At 55.1% G+C, this 23,424-nt stretch overlaps 1 protein-coding gene across 1 annotated transcript; it reads left to right on the top strand.

Moving 5' to 3' along the window:
- Nucleotides 1-4,960: 4,960 nt before the first annotated feature.
- On the top strand, nt 4,961-23,359 carry MPP1 (MAGUK p55 scaffold protein 1). Its single transcript, XM_021534520.3, has 12 exons — nt 4,961-5,131; nt 11,443-11,586; nt 11,927-12,005; nt 12,972-13,057; nt 14,166-14,234; nt 17,084-17,280; nt 17,492-17,598; nt 18,369-18,449; nt 19,048-19,128; nt 19,496-19,698; nt 20,032-20,106; nt 22,090-23,359. The coding sequence occupies exons 1-12, from the start codon at nt 5,030-5,032 to the stop codon at nt 22,264-22,266; spliced, it is 1,401 nt and encodes a 466-aa protein (XP_021390195.1). The 5' UTR covers nt 4,961-5,029; the 3' UTR covers nt 22,267-23,359.
- Nucleotides 23,360-23,424: the final 65 nt, after the last annotated feature.

Raw genomic sequence — 23,424 nt, 5'->3', positions numbered from 1 at the left:
ACATGACCCCCAGCAAAGTGTGCCATGGGCCAGAGCCATCTTCCTGACACCTGTGCTTTCCCCCTCCCTGGCACCTGCCCCACGCAGTGGCAGATGTCTCCCCTTCCAGAAATGATGATGAGCAGGGTGACACTGGCTCCTGCCTCATTCCTCTCGTGGGGTGGGGACCTTCCAGAACAATGTCCACCTCATGAGGGTGGGGAGCACCTGGAGGGCTGTGGGGAAGGCCTGGGGTCATCCTTGTTGGGCAGCACTTCTCCTTCAGCAGCTTGCCAGAGCCTGTGCCATGCCATCCCCACTGCAGTGAGTCCTCCATCTGTGATGGGGCAGCTCGGTGGCCCCACAAAGCCCCTGGCAGCTGGTGTAGCAGGGAAAACAGGGTTATGAGGGGGCTTTGGAGAATGGCAGGAGTCAGCTGGGTGCTGTCACAGTGGGATAGGCAGGATGGCTGCAGCAGTCCGGCAACATCCAGTGATTGCTGGTGAACTTCCAGGGTGCCCCATCAGTCAGACAGTCTCTGCTCACACCTCTCTGAGATGCGGCCTGCAGCAGGTCTGAGAACAGCTCTGCCAGCAGCACAGGGGACAGCTGTGGTGGGGACAGCAGGGTTGTGCCATGAGCAGGGTGCTTGTGTGAGGGATGGCTGCTCTGAGGCACCCAGTTCCTGCCTCCAGCAGCTGTACCGGGCTGTGTGGTGCACAGAGATCTCCCCTCTGTGGCCTGTGTCTGAAGGAAGCAGACATGTGCTGCAGACCACCCCAGTGGTGTGATCTGTCTGGGAACCCATGCCCAGGGGAGATCAGAAACTGGTGTTTCAAATAACAGCTTGAACGTTTGCCACGTTCCACTCTGCTATGCAGGGAGCCTTTGCTGTGGCCCTGGCAGTGATTACATTACAGCCCAAGCAGGAGATGCAATCACCCTTTGGCTCAATTGCATTCCGACAATAACCAGGCACAGAGGTGAGGAGAGGCTGCCTGGCAAGCACTGTCCTGAAGAGATGGATATGAACCATGAGCTTCTCAAAGGGAACACCCCTGCCTGAGGCCTGGGAGGACAAAACCTGCCACCTCAGGGCCTTCTCAAGGCATCCTTCCTCAGCTTCAAGGTAACTCCATCTCTCCTGTGCTTCAGCCCAGCTGAAGCATAAATACCCTTCAGGGTCTCTACCAGTGGATGCTCAGGCTCATTTTCCCTCCAGAAAGAGGCTGCCATGTTGTGGCACATTTGTCTGGTGACACAGGGTTAGCTCAGAGCAAAAGCTCTGTGCACCAGAGCCCATTCTGGCTTATTTTCAAAGAGGAAGCACAGCTGAAATCTTTGCAGGCATCCCAGCAGCCTTCATCCACCAGTCCCAAGCAGTTCCAGGATGTTCTCCAGCCATCCAGGCAGCAGGGAAGGGACTTTCTGAGCAAGAGCAGTAGTGGGCAGGCAGGCAGATGTGCCTGAGCCTGCCAAGTTCTGGCATCCATTATTGGAAGCATGTCTTGACATTTATCTTGTGAGGAATGGAGACCAGACGCTGTTTCCTCATAGCACGATGCAGATCTGAAATGCATCACATCCTCCCCCAGCCACAGACGTTTCTGTGCAGGGGAAGGTCTTGACCAGCATGAAGCTCTCTGCCTTTCAGCCAGGAGATTCCCTGCCTGCAAAGAGCCCTGCTGCAGCACGGGCTGCCTGGTTGAATCCTCCTGGACCCCAGGGATCTTTTGTCTTTCATGGCTCAGCTGCCAGGGTTGCTGGGCTGGGTGATCTGGTGCTCACAGAGTTTCTGGTGTCTCCTGGAAGAAAAAACACATCCTGGCTGTCTCTATTAACCCCAAGCAGAGATTAATTGGCAAACCAAAGTGTGTGTGGTTTCAGTGCTGAGCCCCAGCCAGATAAGCCATGGGCCAGGGAGGTTTCTGAATCTCCCTTCCCTCATGCTGGGTGGAGAGCTCTCAGTGTGCTCCCTCACCGGAGTCAGATGTGGGGAGTGTTTGCAGCTATTGCAGCTGTGCAGGTGGGCACCATTCTCTGAAAATTTGCCAGCACATAACAGAAACAGGCAGTATCAGGCTGAAGAGAGCACCTGAGCAGGGACCATGGCCAATGGGGAGCAAAGCAGAATTTGGGTAATCACAGCTTAAATGCAAGCTCAGCCAAGGAGCTATAGCCAAGCTGCTCACTACCTCCTCAATCTCAGTTTTCCCATATGCAACCAAGAGGGAATGAACAGACTTAGATATTTTTCTGTCTGTCAGGTGTCTCTTGTCACATTTTCCCCTCCTACTACACATTCCATGATTAACTTCAGGGCTTGTCTCTGTTCTCTGTATCTCTTGCCTCCTACTCCACATTTCTACCAGCCTGTTTCTAGCCCATGAGTGCAAGAGAAACCCTGCACTGAGGGGTCCTACGTCCAGCACATCTCAAAGCCATGCCCCACCAACCCCAGTGTGCATCCACCTCCCCCTCCTCCTTGCTGGCCGTTTCAGCTGCTAGGTAAGGAATGCTCTGCAGACCCTTCTTAGTCAGCTGGGCAGGGATTGAAGATGAGGCTCCCAGCAGCATTCTCCAGCCTGGTGGGCACATCTGCTGTGGCTGAAGGCAGCCAGGCACCCTTTGACTTTTCTAGTTCATTATTTTCTCATCCTAATCAGGCTGTCCAGGGAACCCTGCAGACAAAGTCTGGGCCACAGGTTCCACCAGGTGCAGCTACAAAACATGGCCCACTTAGCTGTCTTTCTTCTGGTCCTGGTATTGACTCCCTTAATCTCCTACTAACACTGCAGCCCTGCTATGCGCTTAGTACAGACAACTTGCTTAGCATCAGGAGCTAAATTTGATGAAGCCTTACACCACAAGTTGTGAATTTCCACCCAGATAGGCTGAACTTTTACCAAGTTAAGTAAGAGGGGGCCCCAGAGCTGGTTTGAGCTGGAAGATAAGGAAGCAGGGAAGGCTATTACCATCATTATGTCAGCTGACACAGAAGTCTTAGAGATAAGAGAAGGAACAACCCACCCAGAGACAGTGAGGGGACCCAATAAAGAACAGGAATACCCCAGATCCTAATATTACTAGTGGTCAGAACTGTCATGTGAGGGGTGGGGAACTTATATTGTAAGGATATAGTTGTCCAAGGATTTCTTCAATTGGGGTTCCTCTTTGGAGGTACCTAGCTCAAGCTGTTCTACATGTGAGATAAATAAACAACCCATTTACTCAGTGGATTGGCAACTTATCTTCTTCAAGCAGGCCCATGCCCTGTTGATGGTGGCATAAATCCTGGCAGATGGGATAATTCCTTCAACAAAGCCCAGGGTCCCAGATGGGCAGTGTGAGGCTGAGGATAGGGCAAGAAGGGGAGCTATATCTGGATGATGCAGGACTCCAGGCAGGTGATCCCACAAAAGTGCGCAACAGCTGCCATAGGAATGGGACTGCTGAGAAGAGCACTCCCAGTCCAGGCTGTGCTTTGGGACTCTTTGCTCCTGGTAGTGTTAGAGCAGTTTGCTGGAGCCAGTCACATCAGTGCCTGCAGCTCCCACACCTCCTTTTCTGCGCATCTCACAGCATTCTGGGCTTTCTTGTAGCCCAGTCAGGAACAGATTTTTTTCCCACGAGGCAGGAGAAAGTTGCTGTCAGAACAAGATGGATTTTCCTTCTTTCTCTGTGCCTCCCTCCACCCCATTTCTTCCACACCCCCCCCCCACCCCCATTTTCCTGTTTCCTTTCTCTAGAAGTTTGTATCCTTCTTTCTTCTCCTTGTATTTATTACGGTAACTTTAGACCAATTCACCCTGGAGAACTCATCTAGCAACAATGTGTGAGTCTGGTACAAGGCAACACCTAACCCTCCAGGATCCCAGGGATGGTGTGAAAAATCCTTTCTATGTTTTCTTAAAGAATAATACAGCAGAATTAACTTTCCATCCCCAAATAAAGCTCAGATGTCACTTGGACCCTCTCATCAGTAAGACCTACAGTAAGGGCAGAAATGGTTTGACAGAAGCCCTTTGTACCATGCATGGCTCACAAATTCAGGGATTTGCCATCCCACCCATGCAGGTTGAAGGAGGTGGAAGACCCAGAACAGCTCAAGAAGAGGACAGACCTTGCTAGAGTGTAGAGAAAGGTACTCTGGAGCTCTGCACACTGGCAGAAGCCAGGAATGACCATGCGTTTGTGAGAGCCAGTTACGCACGAAGGCCACTTTGGAGAGGTGCTCCCCATGTCCTTGCTGGGCCCTTGCCCAGAGTGTCCAAATGACAGAAATGAAGATGGTGAAGAGCCTTGAGAGGAAGCCTTGTAAGGAACAGTTGAGGTCACTTGGTCTGTCCAGCCTGGAGAAGAGACTGAGCACAGATCTCATCGCAGTTCCAGCTTGTTCATGGGAAGGGGCAGACCCTGATCCCTTCTCTGCGGTGACTCCCTAGTCACAGGACCCGAGGGAAGGCTGCAGTTGTGTCAGGGGAGGTTTAGTTGCAGATTCGGGTCAGGCTCTTCCCCCAGAGGGTGGCCGGGCACTGAAGAGCTCCCCGGGGCAGTGGTCACAGCAGCAGCCTGCCGGAGCTCACGGGGTGTCGGACAATGCTCTGGGGCACAGGGTGGGACGCTCGGGCTGCCCTGGGCAGGGCCCCGAGCTGGCCCCGGTGACCCTGGCGGTCCGTTTGGGGCAGCTCGGGTGCGCTCTGTGACCCGAGTGCTTGGGCACGGCCAGGGCCAGGCACGGGCGAGGGGCTGGCACAGCGCTGAGGCGATGGGGGCACTCCCGGGGAAAAGCCCCGCGCGGCGGCGGGGACACCCAGCGCGACCCTCCCAGCGCCGGCTGCCCCGGCCCGGCCGCTCCGCCCGCTGCCGCCGGGCGGCCCCGCCGAGCCCCGGGCCCGCCCCGGCCCGCCCCGCCGCCCGGCCCCGCCCGGCCCCGCCCGGCCCCGGCGCACTCGGGCGGAGCGAGCGGGGAGCCCGCGGCGCCGCCGCAGCCGGGCCGGGCCGCTCAGCGCTGCCGCGGCCAGCGGGGCCGGCCGCAGCTGCCGCCGGGATGACCCTCAAGTCGGGGCGCAGCTCCGGCGGCGGCAGCATGAGGACGGCGCTCTCCGACCTCTACCTGGAGCACCTCCTGCAGAACCGGCCCAAGCCCGAGGTGAGCGGCCCGGTGCGCCCCCACACCCCGCACTGCGCCCCGCTCCCGGCCCCGCAGGGAGCCCCGGCTGCCACGCTGTCCTGCGGGCCCTCAGCCCGGCACTGCGGCCGGCTCAGGCCCGGCGCGGGTGCCCGGCGGTGCCGCTCCATCCCGCCCGCCCGCACACGCAGGGGGGAGCAGGGCCCCCCAGGCAGAGACCCCGCGCTGCGCATCCAGGTGCGTGCCCGGGCCCCAGCAGCCCGGGAGCGGGGATGCTCGTGGGGACGCGGGTGCCTCCGGGGAATGCTCAGCCAGCGTAGCCGGCAGGGCACAAGGAGCTGGGTGCAGGGAGCAAGGCTCCAGCATCCTGCCGCGGAGAGATTGTGCTTGTTTTGCTGCAAAGTTGTAGCTGGTCTGAACTGGAACTGCCGGTCACATGAGCTGATTCAGCTGCTGAGCAACCTCCAGGTCCACGGCACGGGCTGGAGGAGGGTGGGGGTCTCTTCCCCGGGAAGGAGAATGCCAGCAGCCCTTCTCACGCCTGCTCCGGGACAGGGAGTCAGCCGGTGGCCGCATGCGCCCCACCTCCAGCAGAAGGAGAGCAGGCTGCACCAGCCCTCCGTTCTGCTGGGTGGGCGCCTTCCTCACTTAGTGTTGTTTGGAGTGGCTTGGGTGCAACCAGGAGAAGGTCGGCAGTTGCCAGTGTTAAACAGCTGGTGCTTTTCTCCCGTCAGAGATTTCCAGCTTTGAAAAGGCATCCTTGGTGACGCCATGGTAAAATGTGGCTGGGCTAAGTTTTCCTTGCAACTGTGGGGAGCCTCTGAGAGAGAGAAGGGAGGAAATTTCCCTGAAGCGCTGTCCTTAGCCCATCGTGTTGGACATTTAAATATGTAAAAGAGGCTTGTCAGATCTGTCTCACACCACTGGCTCACCTGTTTTTCATGGTTTAACCCTGACAGGGTGCTTTGAGAAAAACAGTAGGAAAAAAATAATTTAAGCAAAGTGTCTGAATCAGGCAACTGCTGAAAGGAGCTCTCCCATCCCTCTGCCTCCCAGATCCAGGCAGAGGGCCTGCCTGGCTGCAAACAGAGCAAGGATCAATTGCCAGTAGCAGCAGAGCATGGAAAGTGTAGGAGCTGCCCTACAGCTTCCTAGTGCTATGGTGACTTTATTTCAGTAGGGATAAAGAGAGAGATGGTGAAGTGAGATCTGCATGAGGCCTTTTAAAAGGAGCTCTGTAAGGCTGCCTTCCAGCAGTGTCCTGAGCTTGCCAGTCACAGATGCCTGTCTCTGTGTCACGGGCATGCAGAGATGGTGCTGGCCCACAGTGGCTGTGGCCCCTCCATGGGCCGCCAGGACATCGCCCAGCAGCAATGTCCCTTCTTGGGAAGGGTGCTGGGTCTGCCTGACTGCTCCTGGTCTGGAGTCAAACAGGGTGACTGGGAGGTTTCTCTTCTGCATTTTCTCTGGCAGAGCCATGTACTGGGAAATGCTGTCCTGTGTTCCTCAAGTGGTGACGGGGCATGCAAATCATGGCAAGTGGAAGCCATGTTATTGCTGGAAAACAACCCCAGGCCTCTCCTCTTGAACCTCACCATGTGCATGCATATCTTTGCCATATCTCCTGGCTGACAAGTACAGATTTACCAAAAAGGTGTGGGCTTTACTTCCAGCTGTGCACATGGTTGGCAGGATGACCTTGGGCTTGTCCCTTTATCATCTGTGACTCAGTTCCCCAGCTGTAAAATGGGCAGCGAATGTGACCTTTGGGAGTTTGGTGGAGGAGAGGAGGATAATTCTGGGGAGAGCTGATCCTGAGGGTGCAGAGGGAGCACTGCACTTGCTTCTGGCGGTATTTCTCGGCATCCAACTGGCAGCAGCTCCAAAGCAGACTGAGGCCACAGTCCCCAGGGATCAAAACCTGAATCAACCCCAGGTAAAACTCAGTTGAAAGCTGAGCTAAAGCTTCTGGCTTTGACTAATGAAGTGGGGAGGGCTGGTTCCAACGTTTTAATCTCAAATGTATTTTGCTGTGTAGCTGTTTCACTGCTACAGGGAAAAAGCTGTTTTGAATGGCTTGTTCTGGAGGCTGGGATGGAGTGGCAGGGCAGCTCCTCCTTCTGTCAGTGTTGTGGTTTCACTGGCTGTGCCTTGGAGGTTACCAGCTTCACAAGCACATCTGGAAGGCTGCATCAGCCTTTTCTGGTGGGAAGGTGGTGCCTCAGCAAAAGTGAATGTGCTCCCTTGAAAATCTGGCCCATCTCCTTTGCAGCACTCTCTGATCTGGAGTCAGTGTGAGAGCATACATTGCCGGCAGCACCTTCTGGCTGCCACCATTTTGTATCCTTCCTATTTCTCTTTTCCCCTTCCCACAGAGACCTGTTGGTGTTACTGGGCCTTTTCCTGGTGTCAGCAATGTAATCCTCTTTGGTTTAAATGTTTGTTGGTTTGATTCTTGTTTTTATACTTCAATCAAATTGCTAGAAGTCATTTTAGGTGGGATTGTTCCTATGGCTTGAGAAGTCAGTAGGCCCTGGCAGAATGAATTACTTCTAAATATCTATGTGGCTCTAGCGCCCCAGCCTGCTGGGCAGCCTTAAAGCAGCTCCCAAGCTCAGTTTTTTGCTACTTTGCTTTTTTTACACATTGCTGTATTTTTAAAGCTGTATGAGACTGAAATGGATCCTGGATGGGGAGGGAGGCAAGGCTGGAAACACTGGAGGGTGGGAGGAGATGTTTATTGCTGGGTCAGAACACCTCTGCACCAAGCAGTGCCCCAACCTCCCTGCCCGCATCCATGGCAAAATGGCAATTATAATGTGAGGGGGTCATGATTCATGGAGGGAGCTGGGATTTTGTTCCTCACAGTGTGGGAAGAGCATGTCTTCCTGCCAGCCAAGAGGGCAATCCCAGAGCAACCTGGCTCCAGGGTTCCTTCTTGCATCCAAGCTGCTGTACTTTGGGGGATGGCTTGGCAAAACCAGCAGTTCTTTTCTCCACACACTCGCCAGGCAACTGTTTTTCCAAAGTTACCTGATACTGAAGTGTCTTGCTTAGAGCAGCAAGGAGAGCCCAGGAACCAAATCTCTGAATGTGCCCTTTGCACTGTAGTGCTGCTTTCCTCAAGTGCTGCTTCAGCCTCCTGCAAACAAGCTGCCCAGTTAATGTTTGATTTGCCCATGCCTTGCAGCCTGGTGGAGCAGCAGCAGCAGCAACTGTGGCAGACAGTGCTGACCCCGCCAGGGGACAGGATGCCAAGTCCTGGAATCCTCGCCACATTCCCTGTTGGTAAACACTGCCCAAGGAACTGGGTATACTTCCCTCTGCCCCAGGATACAGGGCAGAAATCTGGGCCCTTGAGGAAAATGCAGACAAGGGGTTGTGGGGCACCTCTGACCCATGGAGCTGGTGGCTCTTGTGTGCATTGCCAGTAGAGCAGGATTTCTGCAGGAGGATTTGCACCCCTGTCAGCCAGCTGCAAGGCACACAGGGCTGCTGGGTTCTGGGCTGTCCAGCACCCCTGCTGCATAGCTCAGCCCACCAACCTCCTTGCCCCATGTGTGCCCCAGCACAGCCCTGGCGGTGACCGAGCCCGGGGCTGTGCACAGCTGGCGGTGGCTGGTGGCCACAGGCTGGCTCTCAGCAGCACTCACAGATGTTTCCTGTGGAGCAGTGCACGAGGAGCAGTCTGGCCAGTCACCGGCGTGACTCAAAGGCTCTTGAGGTCACAGACTAGGCTGGGCCAAGCCACCGTGAGCGTGGCAGCTGCCAGGGGAGTGCAAGGCAATCCAGCCAGCCAGCTCGTGGGCATGGGGCATGAGAGCCACGCACGTCTCCTGTTCCTGGGTGCCAACATCAGGGCTGAATCTGCCACCCCGAGGGTCCTGGCTGTCCTCATGAACCAGGCATTTTCCCATCCCCATCCACTGGATGGCCGGTGCCATCAGCAAAAAAGCCCACACCATCCCAGTATGGCTCTGGTTTTGGAGAACCCTTCTGCATTCAGAGCTGCCATCAAGTGACCGGTGGCCATCTGCAGGCACAGCAGCCAGTCTCTGGTGACAGACCTTGTTCTCCAGAGTCACTAGAGTGACACTGGTGCTGTGTCAGCATTGACAGCTGGGTGTTTTCTCCAGCTCTCAGCAAAAAGCAAAGGTCAGGGCCAGGAGGCTCAGCTGATGGGGATGGTGAGGATGGGAACTCCCAGTCCCTGGAGCAGACTGTGCTGTGTCCTGGGTCATCAGGCTCTGCTGAGCCTAGAGGTTTGAAGCCAGGAACTGCATGGTCTAACACTTTCCCAAGGCATGACCAAGATAAGTATGATCTGTGCTGGCTCCAGCCACCACACTTTGGCCTCAGGTCGGGCTGGAGAAGGTCCTTGTCCTCCTATTCCTTCTTGCACCTGCTGGTTTGGCAGATGGCACAGCTGACAGAGAGCTGTGGGACAGCTCTAGGCACGCACACTGCTGGATCTGTTCCTCTGCACTGCAAATGGTGTGGTAGCATCGTGGGCTGGCAAGCCAGGCTTGGGGGGATGGATACAAGTTGTTCTTCCTTCCACCCTGCAAGTCTGTGGCCTGGGTGCTTTTCTGGTGCTATTCAGCCTTCTTCTCCGTGTTTAAGCTGTCGGCAGCTGGAACCCACGTGGTCTCCTTTTGAGGAGGAGTTTGGTTGGCACTTCTGGACGTAGTTGGCTTAAAAATAAATCACCGCATCTTGGGCACACAGCTCCCTGAGCCCTTCTCTCCCTGGTCCAGCCCCACAGTGCCCTTTCTGTGGGCTGTGACAGTGACCCTGCCTGCTCTGTCCCTCTCTGCCAGCACCTTTCCTGCTATCCTTGTTAGTCCTGACTCTGCTGCCCCTTTCTTTGGCTCCCTCCCTGCTTTCTGCCATTGCACAGAGCTGGATGACTGTCTCAGCCAGCAGCATTCCAGAACATCCCTACCAAAGCTCATGTAATTGTGGTTAGTGCCATGGCTACAGCCCAGTAGCAGGTGCTCTTCACAAGCCTTCCCCTGGCCTGACCAGATCTGCCTCCCCACCTGGCAGTGTGGGGCTGCAGCTTCTCTGCTCCAGGTCAGGAGTCTAGGGTGAGTGAGAGCAAGCTGGGGCAGGGGCATCAGGCTGATACTTCCCAGCTCCTGGCATGGAGCCTCTGGCCCTGGTGCTCAGTTGACAGGGCAGCCTGTGGTGGGGAGAGGTGTTGGCTCTGCCTGTCTGGGCATGGCCACGTCACGGATGCGGGACTGAAGCTGGTGAGGACCTTGCTGGGTATCCCTGCTTGGCTGTGGCTCTCTGCTCAGGCACTGCTGGGAGGGAAGGGTGCAGGCTGCAAACTGGGCAGCAAAGCCACGAGTCTGGTGTGGAGTGGGACAGCCAGGAGGGTTTGTTTTGCATCGTGGGGTGACGTGGGAATTTGTGTCAGCAGGACAGGCACAGACTGCAGGTTGAAGCTGGTTCTGGGTTTTGCTGGGCCAGCACTGATTTGGAAGAGGCTTGAGAAAAGTCCATTGCAGTTGGGGACAAACAAGCACATTTGTGAGCTGTGTAGAGACATTGCCCCGTGTGTCTGAGGGATTTAACAGGACCATGTCAGGCTTTCTTGGGCTGTGAGGGAGAAGCTCACCAAGCAGGATGGATTTGGAGGTCTTTGTATGGGACCCAAAGCACTCTTTGTCAGCCCTGGTGCCAGCACTTGCTGGAAACCAAGAACAGAGGTTTTCTCAGCACTGAGAGCCTGTACTTTGCTTCCCAGTGTGAGCCAGCATGAAAGGATCTGGGAAGGGGAATGGAATGTTTCTGGCTGGCTTGGGAGCACTGCCTTCAGTGCCTGGGTGTTGGCACTGCACCATGTCAGTTGCCCACTGATGTAGGTCAGGAAAGGTTGAAGTTGCAAAATGAGCCAGAGCAAAGCCTGTCTCCACTTCTCAGAGGTGAGTCTCAAACTGTTCTGTTCACTTAGTGAAGAAGTCCTGGGCTTTATGCTCTGTAACAAGCTACCTGTGAGCCAAGTGCTGCTGTGACACATAAGGAGTGTTTGTGACTCTTCGCTTCAGAAGAGCAAAGAGTCTTTTGGCTTCTTCTACCTGTAGCTTTTCCAAATTTTTCCTACCTCTTGTGTTTCCCAAGCTGGAATACTACAGATCCACATCCACATCTCCAAGGCTGAGGTTCTTCTCCTTTTCTTTTCCTGCCCTTAGTGTCTTCTCCTCCCCTGTGCTCCACCTGCCGCCGCAGGCACCTTAATCCGTCTGAGTAGCTGAGCCGCGGAGCGGGGATCCAGCAGTGCCAGGCGGAGCCCCTAAACCGCGGTGTCTGTTTTGCCCCGACAGGCCATGACTCAGTCCCCAAACGCCATGACTGAGGACATTTATACCAACGGCTCCGCGCCCCTGGGCAGCCCCTCGCACAGCAGCAGCCGCGAGGTGCGCAAGATCCGCCTTGTCCAGTTCGAGAAGGTCACCGAGGAGCCCATGGTGAGAGCTTGCAAGGCCCCAGAGCTGGATGGCACCCGGGGGGTGGAGGGGCAGCTTCAGCTGTGCCAGCAGGCCGGCCTCGAGGGAAACAGGTCACTGGAGATCTCGGCCATGGGAAGAAGGTGCTGGACTCTGCCTTCTGCCCGGGGACCCGAAGCGAGCCCCACAAAGGGTGGTGATGCTTGTGCCGAGAGGAGCTGCAGCAGCCTGAGTTGGCCGAGCAGGGTCTTCCCCCGCAGCCACTGCACAGCCCACTGTGGCCATGGGCCTGGAGAGGACTTTGTGAAGGCAGGAGAGCTCTCCCCTGCAGCGAGCAGTCATGGATTTTCCTGTCTTCCAGGGGATCACGCTGAAGCAAAATGACAAGCAGAGCTGCATGGTGGCCAGGATCTTCCATGGGGGCATGATTCACAGACAAGGTAACAAGGCCTTTGGAGAAGAAGCGGTGCATGAGGTGCACATCTGCAGGTGGTTTCTTTCCATGCAGCAGTAATGCAGGTCCTCAGCACTGCTGGCTTTCCCCTGTGACATGGACATCTGTGCCTGTTCCTCCCCACTCACCGGTCTCTCTGCATGGTTGTCATGTTAAAACACTGGAGGCTTTAGGGATAAAAAAAGGGTTGGGGGAAGGGCTCTCCCAAAAAGGAGCTGGAGATCATCTGTCTCTGTCTCGTGATGGGGTCACTGTAAGAAGAGATGGATCCTACCCTAGAGACGGTGGGAGAAGCTCTTCCCATTCCTAAAGTGCACAGGTGGGACAGGTATCCTGTAGATTAGCTCTGCAGATCAAAAAAAGGTGCCAAAAGAATTAAATAGGTGCTATTTTCTGGTTTTGGGTCTTGCCAAGGAGGCGTGGATACGAGATGTTCTCTGCTTTAGCAGAGGCTGCTTTTCCAGCCTTGGATCCAAGTGGGAAGTCTGTGCTTACCACTGCCAAAATAAGACAGGAGCCATTCCAATAACATTACTGGAGCCTGATTTTTAGAAATATATCTGAGGCTGTAATCTGCCTGGGTATATAAACTGAAAACACAGAGTCAGGAATTCCTGTGTTAAGGCTGTGTAAGGAGGTTGTGATTTGCTTTAGGTGAGGTACTTGGAGTACTGATGCAGGTGCTTTGACCAGTCCAGAGCGCTTTGCACCCAGTGGAAAGCAGCCTGATGACCTTCAGACTGGCTAGGTGTGTATGTTGGGTGGAGGGGGAAGAATTAATTCCCCTTGTGCTTTCCTGCCATGTGCTTAGGTGGCATGTGTGGTTCCAGAAGCACTGCCAGGCAAACAGTGCAGTGTCCTGGCCCTGGAGGCTGATGGAGCTGTGTAAATCGGGTTTGGTGAGCTCTCTTGTCCCTTTTCTGCATTTTCATGTTTCTCACATTGCTGGCAGGCTCCCTTCACGTGGGTGATGAGATCATAGAAATCAATGGGCAGAGTGCGAGCAACCACTCAGTTGACCAGCTGCAGAAGATGCTGGTAGGTATCTGTGTGTGTCAGGGCTGTTCCCTGGGGAGGACCCCTTTGGCCTGCATGCTGTGAGCATTCACCCCCTCCCACACACCAGAGCCAGCACACAGCTGCCTACATACAGCAGTGTGGTGTGGCAGAAACCATCCTGCATGCAGCCCTCTGTGCTTGCTGCTTGTGTCTGGCCTCCTGGAGCAGCAGTGAGGGCTGTTGACTGGGTCCCTGACATGTGCTGATTCTGCATGGGGCTTGGAAACCCCCTGTTTGCCAAGGCTGCTGTGCAGCTCCAGCCCAGGGCGGGCTGCCCTTGCAGGCCTGAGCCACACATGCATGTCATCTTGGTGCCATTTACCTGCTGCTGAGGTCATGATGGTTCTGTCAGGCCCTTGCCAGAGACATTTTCGGACAGGGCCTCAGGGCTGCCTTGGGTTCTACACTGACGATCCTGATCTCTGCCCAGCAGATGACACTGTTGGAGGAAGGTGGTGGGCGGCTGAGAGCCCCCACCAGCAGCCGAAGGCTGGAGGCTTGGCCTTACCAAAGTCCCACAGGATGTCCCTGCTCCAGACAGCAGGACCAAAGAGGAGCTTGTCTTTGTTTTTGCCTCCTGAGAAGAGTGGTTGGCTCAGGAGGCCCCTCCAAGCACATGTGGTTGTCCCACAGGACCATGTTGTGATACATGTGGGACAACAGTGCACTGGCCTGTGGCAGGCAAGAGAGTGCTGTGCTCTAATGTCACCAGAGGGCCAGAGCAAGGGGCCAGCATAGAGGGGACCTGGAAGAGTCAGCCTCTCCTCCCAGGCTCCTCACTGGAGCAGCCAGAGTGGAGATGATGCAGGTCTCTGTGTTCATTCTGGTGGTGCTTGGCAGTACCCACACCCAGACCCTTGTGGGGGTGCTGGTGTCCCCCGATGGGAATGGGACAAGGTATGGCAAAGCCAAGCACAGCTATTTCTGACCAGACTGTGGTGTCCCCCAGCACCACAGCACAGTGGGATGCCCCAGAGCCCTGCCTTTGCAGGTCCTGGCACTCAGCACCTCCCTGCACAGGTTGCTGCTGTTGAGCTGCCTCCAGACATCACTCCTCCAACTCTTCTTTCTCCACTTTGTTCACTAGAAAGAAACCAAGGGGATGGTCTCATTAAAAGTCATTCCCAACCAGCAAAGCCGCCTCCCTGCTCTCCAGGTAAGTGCAGCCTCTGGACCTGCAGGCAGTGCTGGGACATGGCTGTGGGGCAGGGTGGGACCAGAGCAGATCATGCAGGACCAGTGCTGGGAAGAGAGCTGTGCTCAGCCAGGGGTGTCAGGGAAAAGGGGTGGCTGTCTTGTCTGGAGGGACCTGTCCTGTGCTTACATCCCTGCAAACAGCCATATGTTGGGCCTGTGTGGATGTACTCACCCAAAGTGTGTGTAGGAACAAGGGGCTGGGATGGCTGAGCCACCCGTGGTATTTGGGGATGGGAAAGCAGTGGCAGGTGCACACCAGGGAGCACGTGAGGGTCTCTTTCAGAGCCACTACTATGTGTGACAGGGGCAGTCCCTAGCTCTGGTCCCTGCTGTCACCTGCACCGGGTGCAGCAGCCCCAGCAAGGATGACGTTGGTCCGGATGCTGCCCTGCACAGCGTGGGAGGAAGGAAGCAGTGGGGGGAAGGAAGGCAGTTCCTTGCACCTGCTGCCACTGTCAGGGCAGGGGGGCCATCCTGTGTCACCTGCATGGCTTTGCCTTTGAAGTCCTGCTGTGGCTGAAATAGAACAGTGGGGAGGGCTGTGTTCTCTTCCAAGACTTCAGGGCGTGGTAGCTGGGTTGCTGTCTTGCCCTTGTGCAGGAGCCAACCCCAGTGCAGCCCCCTGTCATGGACAGGCAGGGGAGGGAGAGGAGTTCAGAGGCACAGGGTGGGGGCTGGATGGTACTGGGGTGGGCTGAGGGAGCACACATCATTCTTTACCCAGAGAAGTTGAAGTTCTGAATGTAGTGGAAGGTGTTGGTGGCTCTGTTTCTTCCTCAGTTTATACTGTCCCCAGTCCTGCTTAACCAGCTTTGCATGTGTGTTTATTAAACACTGGCCCTGTCTGTCCTTCCCTGCTGTCAATCTGCCCTCCCTGTCCTGACCCAGCCAGCTCCAGTTGGCCAACTCCATTCCAGGGGAAAATCTATCCCAGAAGAAAAGAATGCAGTTGCTCATTCATCTGAGGCTGGGAAAGACGCAGGGACAAACTCCTTCCCTGCAGCAGTTGTACTCCTTCCTGCTGAGCCCAGAGCAGTGGTGCTGTCTGCTTCTCAGAGCCACAGCTGCTTGTGTCTGTGTTGGTTGCAGTACCACAACCAAGAGTGGGCTGTTTCCACTCCTGGGTCCCCATGATCACCTTTATTTCAGTGCCTGGCAGGCAGGATGGTGGAGATCCTGGCATCATACTTCCCCTGCTCTGGCTCATGATGTCTCTTGGAGAATGTCTGTTTGAGAATGTCTTAATGAGAGGAAACACAGAGCATTCAAGGCTCTTGAGGACCCCTCCAGTATATTCCCTGCAGCCCTTTGACTTTAAAAGATCAGGACTTCTCATGCTGGAGCCTGCTCATCAGTTGAGTGTGTGGCCCCAGAGAGGGGCTGGCAGCAGGCGGGCAAAGAGCCCTGTGCAGCTGGGGGTGATGTGTGGAGCTGTCTGGTGCCAGCACCGAACTGGTGTGGGGAGGGGTCTTGCCAAAATGTCCTGGCTTGGGACACCAGTGCTGCAGGAGCAGAGAGCTCTGGGCAGGTGCCTGGGCAGTGCCTGTTGTGTATGCCTTGTGTTTGTGTGGATGATCAGCTTCCTGGTGCCAGGGAGTGCTTTCAAAGCAAGCAGCAGTCCTCATCCTGAAAGGAGATTCCACTATTACTGTTTTTCCTAATTTATTTTTTTTGTGAGTGCTCTTATATCACAACTTGATCCATATGGTCTTTTCTGGCAATGAAAGGGGACCATGTTTGTGTTCTGATGGCTCTATGCCTGCAGCAGCATAGCTGAAGGAAATAGTTTTAGTATGGAACAAGGACAGCATAGTCTACCCTACCGAGGGAGGATGAGTTTCCAGGCCCTGCCTGTCACATCTGAGGACAGGACAGGCATCACCCCATGTGAAACTCTTTTCCTTCTTGCTACATGCTGTGTTTCTAGGGTGACTAACTTGCTAAACTCATGCTCAGCATTCCTTAACTCTGCTTTTCACTTCTAATCTTCTATCCTCTGTCTGGCTTTGCTTACACTCTAGCCCTGACAAGGTCCTGGTGGGAGTAGGTGCTGTAGATTCCCTCCCAAGGAGCTGAGCAAGCAGAAGGGACAAGGAAAACAAACATTCTCTCACCTTCTTGGTCCCCAGGACTTCCCTGGCCTCAGGAGGGTACACAGTGGCCTGGGAAGCAATAGCAGCAGCCTGTTTCCAGTTGCAGCTGTGATGAATTTTGGAAGATGTAAAAGGGATCAGGACAGACCAAGGCAAGGATAGATACAGCACTGCAGTCTTGGCTCCCCAAAGGCCTTGTGCCATGCAAGGATTGCCCAGTTGTGGGGAAAGGCAGCAGAGGGCAGCTGAGATTGAGCCATGGCCTTCCCTGGGGTCCCTGTTGCAGCATCACCTCTGTGCTCACCCCACTGCAGAGCCCAGTTGTGCCCCGTGTTGGTAGGACTCCTCTGTGCCTGGCCCAACGCAGCAGCACTGTGCAGCACCCAGGGCACTGCAGGGAGGCTCCATGGCAGGGTTTGAACACCACCTGTGGCTGTGTGTGTGCCTAGAGGTAGCAGCCCTGTTATCAGCTCCCAGTAAGGCCAAGATGGCCTCATCCACTCACCACCACATCTCACTACAATTCCACACCCAAGACTTTCCTCCTAAGCTTTGTGCATCTCCTTTCTCCCCACATGGCCTTGTGGGGCCTGGAAAGAAGCAGGGGCTTTGTGGCTGGAGCCTTCTCTGTAGTCACTGCTTGGGGATGCAGTGTGGAGGCCAAGCTCAGCCACTCTGCATGGCCATGCTGACTTTGGTCTCCTCTCTTTTGCAGATGTTCATGAGGGCACAGTTTGACTACGACCCCAAGAAAGACAACCTGATCCCCTGCAAGGAAGCAGGACTGAAGTTTCAGATTGGTGATGTGATTCAGATCATAAACAAGGACGACAGCAACTGGTGGCAGGGCCGGGTGGAGGGCTCCTGCACTGAGTCAGCAGGACTCATCCCTTCTCCAGAGCTGCAGGAGTGGTAGGTCCCTGGATTTACCCAGAAGGCTGGATCTGGGAGTGGAGGCAGGAGCAGTGACCATGTGCTATCAGGAGTTTGTGTTAGGTAACACCAGTGTCACTTCTGGGACAAGGAGGAAAATGTCCCCTTCACATGCTGCTGGGTGAGCCTTTGCCTGTCCCCGGGCTTGGGGTGACAGCTGGGCCATGGGGGTGTTCTCCTCTCTTGGCAGGCGTGTGGCCAGTGTCACCCAGCCCAGCCAGAGTGAATCCCCGAGCTGCAGCCCCTTTGGGAAGAAGAAGAAGTGCAAAGATAAATACCTGGCCAAGCACAGCTCAAGTAAGTGTGAGCAGGGCAGTGGGCTCAATTCCCAGCCCTGGCCATGCCCCTGCCTCTGGGCAGGGCTGGGTCTGTCCTCTTCAGGAGTCAACCAAACAGCCCAGCTGTGTCAGCACTGGAATCTCAGGATGCCCCACAGCTGTCAGCTTTTTTTGACTCTCCTGCAGTCTTCATGTTCCTGCACTGTGTCCCCATGCACGAGGCCAGGGCTGGCTCAGGGCTCTCGCCTGGTGAAAATCCCTGTGAACTCAGGCTCCCCATCCTCAAACCCCACAGGCTGCTGAACACAGGGAAGGCAATGGCAGGGCTGCTGCTCAGCAGTCAGGGACCAGCCTGAACTGCTCCCACAGCTGCCAGGGCCTGGCCCTGGTGGGGCAGGGAACTGCCCCTCTGCCATCCGTGCAGCACCCCATGCTAAACTGAGCCAAGAGCTGGCAAAGGTGGGTGCCTGGGGACTGCTGGCTTCTGGCCTGGCCTGCAGCTCCAACCAGCAACAAACAGGGCTGTAAATCACCCAGATATGTAAAGCTCCCTGCAGCATATTGCTGCCTCCACCCCAGCTGCCAGGTCCTACTGTCCTGGGCAGAATTACTGAGCAAAAGCAGCCCTGGCTTCTTTTTCCCAAGCAGCCAAACGTGGATGAGCTCCCAGCCCAGTCCTCACCACTGCTGTCCTCTGTCCTGGTTTTGCTCTGATACACATACATGGGACATGCTGGTGTGGCCAAGCCAGTTTTGACCCCTCCGTGTCTTGTTTCTCCTCCACCCCAGTTTTTGACCAGCTGGATGTCGTTTCCTATGAGGAGGTGGTGAGGCTGCCTGCCTTCAAGAGGAAGACTCTGGTGCTCATTGGTAGGTCCTGTCCCAGGCATCCTCTGCAGCACAGGGGCTGTGTGCTGGGAGCCAGCAGGAACCAGGGCTGCTCAGGGGCTGGGGCAGCATGGCCTTTGAGACCTAGTAAGGTCTGGGGAGCATTTCTTCAGCCTGCAGCAGTCATTGCATAGACTGAGCCCCCTCCAGCAGCATGCATAGTCTGGCATGTGCTGCAATGCTGGGGAAGAGTTACTTCAGGCATTTGCAACTCCTGAGTATCTACATGGAAAATCTCTACTAAAAGCAGCTCTGCAGTTGCATCAAAGCAAGCACCCCACACAGTGGGGACTGAGCGCTTGGTGGTGGGTTCCACAGGCATGGGCAGCCCATCCAGTCCAGCCAGGCTGGTTGCTCTGCAGGCAGCAGTCCTGTCTCCAGCTGGGGCTGGAGATGAGCATCCCCAGGACACAAAGAACCTCACCAGGACTGGAAGATACCACAGACCAGCCCAGGACACGCATCTTGGGCAGGACCCAGGCCATGCTCTGTACTTTTTGTCAGACCCAGCATCTCTTACCAGGCTGCTCTGAGCCCAGCTCCAGTGTCCATCTCACTCTCTCTCTCTCTCTTTCTCCAGGGGCCAGTGGTGTGGGCCGCAGCCACATCAAGAATGCTCTGCTCAGCAACAACCCAGAGAAGTTCATGTACCCACCCCCATGTAAGTACCAGCACGGGATGCATTTCCTCTCACCTCTTTGATCCAGGACCTTCTGACAGCAGGTGGGAGGTGGGGAGATGTTCTCCAGCACCACCAAGCCCCTGGAGTCAGGTCCCCACGTGCAAGGCCTCCCTGCCTGCAGTCCCATATGGACCCACCTTTACCCACAGAGGCTGCAGGGCTGCTGCCCCCACCTCCCACCTCACTCTTTTCATCCAGTGCCTATCCCCACCTGGCCGAGGTCCCTACTGGTCCAAAGCAGGAAGCAGTTAGCAGGGGATTAGTACAGCTTAGTCTTGATGCCTGCTCCACTCTGTTCCCCTCTCCTCCTGGGGGGCCAGCACTCACCCTCTCTCTCCCTCCCCAGACACCACGCGCCCCCAGAAGAAGAATGAGGTGGATGGGAAGGACTATTACTTTGTCTCCACCGAGGAGATGACCCGGGACATCTCAGCCAATGAGTTCTTGGAGTTCGGAAGCTACCAGGGAAACATGTTTGGCACCAAGTTTGAAACAGTGCACAAGATCCACCAGCAGGACAAAGTCGCTATTTTGGACATCGAACCCCAGGTAGGAGCAGGGGAACGGGAGGGTGGACAGGGCTGCCACAGATTTTGTTATCTGGGCCCTGGATGTCACTGTCCCTGCCTTCTTTTCCCAAAGGAAAAAGCCAGCTAGCCCTGGGGTAGCATTTCCATTCCCAAGACATGGGAGGGTGTTTCCTGTCACAGCACACACCTGTCTGTGACACCAAGGTCACAGCCAGGCTGCTGTGGGAGTGGGTTGCAGGGACCCTTTTCCAGGAGTCCACCCAGTGAGCTCAAGTCCCCAAAGCCCCCATTGCACCACAGTCCCAGCCTGGGGGAGGGCCACGCTCTGGTAACTGCAGCCCTTTCTCCACAGACCCTCAAGATCGTCCGCACGGCCGAGCTCTCCCCGTTCATAGTGTTCATTGCTCCCACAGACAAGGCAGAGGAGGTGAGTGCCAGGGTGTCCCCTCCTGTCCCCCTCTGGATGGGCTTCTTGGTCCATGGCAGCACCTGCTGCAACAACCCAGGGCTCCCCATCAGTGTATTCCTGTCTGCTTGGCTTTTGGTGCTCCAGAACTCAGCCCAGACCTGAATTGCCAATTCCTGCAGCCCTCATCCCACAGCACCATCAGAGGGGCAGCACAGCCCAGCAGTGGGGCAGGAGCATATACCCTGCTGTGGCTATGCAAATGGACACACTGAACAAGGCTCCTTTCATTCTTTGCCTCATTAGGATGCTGATCCCTTTAATGAGAAGATGAAAGTAGCGCTGATAGTGCAGTTAACTCCTTCACTGCCAAGCCTCAGGCTGGCAGCCACAGGCTTTCACTTTCCAGGAAGCCCCCTGGATGCAGGGATGCTGCTTACCCTGCCCTACACTCCAGCATGTCAGGGAGATGGGAAGAGAGGCCAACAAGAAAACCCAGAGCTCCTAGATTCAATGGCCACAAGGCCACTTCTTCCAACCTATTGTTTGTAAAGCTTGAGGTACAGATAGTTTGAAGAGATGCTATTTATGCAACCTTCAGAGCAAGTGTTGTGCAGGTATTTAGAAGAACATTAACTGCCTGATGCAGCAGCATGGGGAGGGGAAAAGGGGACAGATCTCAGAACAGAAAGGGCCACTCTGTCACCCATCCAGAGAGGAATCACATCCTGCTGCAGTGGGCAGGGCCAGCCCTGCTGCCAGGCACTAAATATAACCCTGCAGCTCGGCTCACTCTGAGGAGAGGGATGCGGCAGAGTTAATGTGACCCTGCAGAGCTCACACCACCAAGAGCTGCTGCTTGCCCTCCCTCCCCTCTCTGCCCCCGACAGCTGCTGGCTTCATCCACAATCCAGGAAAAATTAATTTTACAAGAATAGATGAATATGTTCAGTAATGCTTTGAAAATTAAGGTAGCTAAGTAGTATCTTTTTTTTTTTTTTTTTTTTTTTTGCCTCTAAGGTAATAATTATATTTAAAATTTGTCAGTGTTGAACTGAACACCTTAAAGACAGAAGCTTGCTGTGCCCCGAGGTAGGGTGTGGTATTACAAATATTACTCTGCCATCTGCAATACGTTTTTAGTGCTGACCACTGAAAGTATCAGTATTATGATACCAGGTGGTCTAACAAAAAAGAAGGGAAGGATACAAAGACTCATCTGATTTTGGTCTATTAATACATTTTTAGGTCTGTTTAATCTGTTAATAATGGATATAATTCTATAATAGATATGATAATTAATACAATCTAATAATACCCGTTTAGGTCTATTAATATCTGCATAGAGCAGAGCTCAGTGAGTACTGAACCCCAAGCTGTCCCTCCTCCCCAGGCACAGAAGCTGCCTGTCTTTCAAGCTCCATTAGGGAAATATATAGAAATGGTCTGGACCTGAATGCCAGGGGCAGAGCTGCCCCAGGCTGCACCCCTGGGATGTCCCTACAAGCTGGGCAGGAGGGAACAGGAGCTTTGCTTTTACTAAAACCCTGGTGAAAACCACTGGAGAGGCTGGTGAAGCTCTGCCAGCTGGTGCTGTTCTGGTCAACTAGTGGGAAGGGAGCATCCTGCAGGGATCCCACCTCCAACCCAGCCTGAGGCCTGGAGCTGCTGACAGTGCCCACCAGAGCACTGAGCAGCCTGCTGCATGTGAACCTTTTCCCTGGGAGCTGCCACAGAGCACTTTAGAGGTGAATAGAGAGCCAGCAGGCCTGGCCTCACTCTAGCAGGGTAACCTGATGCTCCCAGCACCACGTGAAGTCCAGCAAAAGCCCCAGACACAAGCCCAGAGATCACACAACAGCTCCTGGCCCATCAGACAAGCTCTAAGAATTCTCTCTGCTCTGATACTTCCCAACCACTGTAGATGTTTGGCATTGGGAGGGTGTTTCCTGGTTGGGGTGTGCTTTGAAGTTCCTCCCCTGAGCACTGTGCTATCCCTTGCAGTCGGAGGCTCTGCAGCAGCTCCGCAAGGACTCGGAGAGCATCCGGAGCCGCTACGCACACTACTTCGACCTGTCCCTGGTCAACAATGGCGTGGAAGAGAGCCTGCACCTGCTGCAGGAAGCCTTTGAGCAGGCCTGCAGCTCTCCACAGTGGGTGCCTGTCTCCTGGGTCTACTGAGAGGGCACCTGCACCCAGCTGCTTCCCATCAACCATCCTGCAGCCACTGGGAAACACCTCCTCGTGTCCCCTGCCCCACAGCCCAGCACAGCTCCCCTCCTGCTGCTCATGGACGGTCTCGGTTCACACGCTCACAGGGTGCCCACAGCTCCTCTCCTGAGGGACAAACACAGGACTCGGCTGCCTGGGGACGAGCCAGCTCCTGTGGCACTGCAGGGCAGGGCAGGGGCTACAGCAGAGCCCAGGTTAGCTCAGAGCACAGCGCCCTGCCCTCCCCGGGCAAGGGAAAGCACAGTCCTGCTGTAGCACCCAGCTGATCTTCCCTGCAGCAGTCCCAAGGGAAGTGGCAGAAGGGGGGGCTTTTCCAGGCAGATGGCTCCTGACCTGGCAGGAATGCACACAACTCAAAACCCTTCCTGGAGTCCACGAGGCTTCAAGGAAGCCCAGGTCTTAGGAGGCTTCTCCCAGAGCACACCAGAGCTCCTCCGTCCAAAGGTTTCCTCACAAATGGGGAAGATGATGAATGTGGCATGGAGCACCCCCAGGCAGGCCTCACCCCGTGTTCCCAGGTTGGAGTTTTCTCATTGACCCTGTGTAGCCATAGGTGTAAAAACTCACTGTATTGGCATTCTCACCGTGCAGCTTGGATTGTTACTGCCTGGTCAGAGAAACTGGGCAGCAGCTGAGCCAGTCCCGCAGACCAAACTCCAGAGGGACTCTTCAGTGGGTAAATTACATCCAGCCACGACTGTCTGTTGCATGCAGTTGAAAAGTGTCTACAAAGATCATCCAGGCATGTTTTCCAGTCTAGGGTCACACTGTATGCAAACATGAAAGCCATGCTCACCCCAGGATTTGTACTGACTCACAAGCCCCACACCATGTCTGGGAAGTATCACCACATCCACCGTGTAGGTGAGAAATCTTATTTGTGTGTTCATTCAGCTATAGGGGCAAGGAGAATGTGGTTTAAAAGTCTTGTGCAATTTTTTTTTTTAAGGATGCCAAAAATAAAAATCTATGTGCAATAGGGACCTTCGTTCTGATCTACTGCAGGGAAACAATGAGCAGCAATAAATGTGTGCTGAAACATTGCCATGGCTGGTGTTTTTACCTCTCAGGCTGGGCACTGACAAAGGCTCATCAACATGACCATTT

This window comes from Lonchura striata, chromosome 14 (genome assembly GCF_046129695.1).
Source record: "Lonchura striata isolate bLonStr1 chromosome 14, bLonStr1.mat, whole genome shotgun sequence".
Classification (NCBI taxonomy): Eukaryota; Metazoa; Chordata; class Aves; order Passeriformes; family Estrildidae; genus Lonchura; species Lonchura striata.
Note: the sequence above shows the minus strand (reverse complement) of the source record. Positions and strands in the feature narration are given on the sequence as shown.